At 43.5% G+C, this 1,260-nt stretch overlaps 1 protein-coding gene across 1 annotated transcript in view; it reads right to left on the reverse strand.

Annotated features, from left to right (window-relative positions):
• The window catches only part of LOC119410397 (tripartite motif-containing protein 16-like), a 16,221-nt gene extending 15,677 nt beyond the window's left edge, over positions 1 to 544 (reverse strand). The window contains exon 1 of the mRNA XM_037677309.1: positions 5 to 544. Within this exon, the coding sequence (XP_037533237.1) occupies positions 5 to 544 (540 nt within the window). The remainder of the gene's footprint in view (positions 1 to 4) is intronic.
• Positions 545 to 1,260: the final 716 nt, after the last annotated feature.

Consider the following 1,260-nt stretch of genomic DNA (forward strand, 5'->3'; position numbering starts at 1 on the left):
TATGTTCCTCCACAGAGCAGAGATAACAGATACACTTCTGATCAGTACGGCAGAACATCTTCATCACCTCATCATGACGAGGGCAGATGTTCTCCTGAAGGTTCTTGGAGGGCTCCACCAGCTTGTGTTTCTGAAATGGAGCTGACTCATAATGAGGCTGAAGGTGTTTCTCACAGTAAGAGACCAAACACATCAAACAGGACTTGATGGCTTTCAGTTTTCTTCCAGAGCAGACATCACAGGCCACATGTTCAGGTCCAGCATAGCAGTGATCAGCAGGAGCAGCTTGGAGTCCAGTCTTCTTCAGCTGCTCTACCAGGACAGATAACATGATGTTTTTCTTCAGGACAGGTCTTGGTATGAAGGTCAGCCTGCACTGAGGGCAGCTGTGGATCCCTTTCTGATCCTCTTCATCCCAGTGGGTTTTAATACAGCTCATACAGTAGCTGTGTCCACAGGTAAGAGCCACTGGATCCTTCAGTAGATCCAAACAGACAGAACAGGTGATAGTTTCTGCGTCCAGCTGATCTCCTTTCTGCTCCATTCTGAGTTTCAATGTCAGCGACTGTGTGAGTTCTTCCTGAGAAGTGAAACTGAACTCTGATCTACAAATCACGTGTCTGTGCAGAGAGAATGAAACCAATCAGCTCCAACATCCAGCTCCTGCTGGTGACACCACCTGAAGAGGAGGGAACAAGGAGATATGAGGACAGACTGGATGGACCTGCTGTGTTTGAGAGCAGGAAGAAGAGGCAGAGCTTTGAGAGAAAAACTTTTTAACCCTTTGTTTGACAGTTTTATACTTTAAACCTGAGACAGCTGCAGCAGTTTACTCACAACTAGATTACCTGTGGAAATCTTTACCATGTTCTAAAATTATTCTACTCTAATCTCCGGTGTCAAAAACACATCTGATTCCACCATGTTATTATTTATTAAACAACAAAAAAGAGTAATTTTAGATTCAACTTAAGAAGCAGCCTTAGTGACACAGTTATTTAGGTATTTCTTCCACAGCTGCGGAACCTTCAGTGTTTAATCTAACAAAACAAACTCAGGTCCTCTGGACAGATCTGTGTTGAAACATTTTGTCTTTCATCCAAAAGATTTTGTCAGTCTGAGGAGCTGCAATAAACTCAGTCTTATGAATAGCCCCTTAATGGATCAACCAGTTTGCTGCTGATAGCCAAAACTAGCTATTCACATGTAAATGCAGAACCATCAGCAAAAAGGTGCAATGACGGGCACATGAACCAGCAT

Source organism: Nematolebias whitei, chromosome 5, assembly GCF_014905685.2.
Source record: "Nematolebias whitei isolate Nwh7 chromosome 5, NemWhi1, whole genome shotgun sequence".
Taxonomy (NCBI): Eukaryota; Metazoa; Chordata; class Actinopteri; order Cyprinodontiformes; family Rivulidae; genus Nematolebias; species Nematolebias whitei.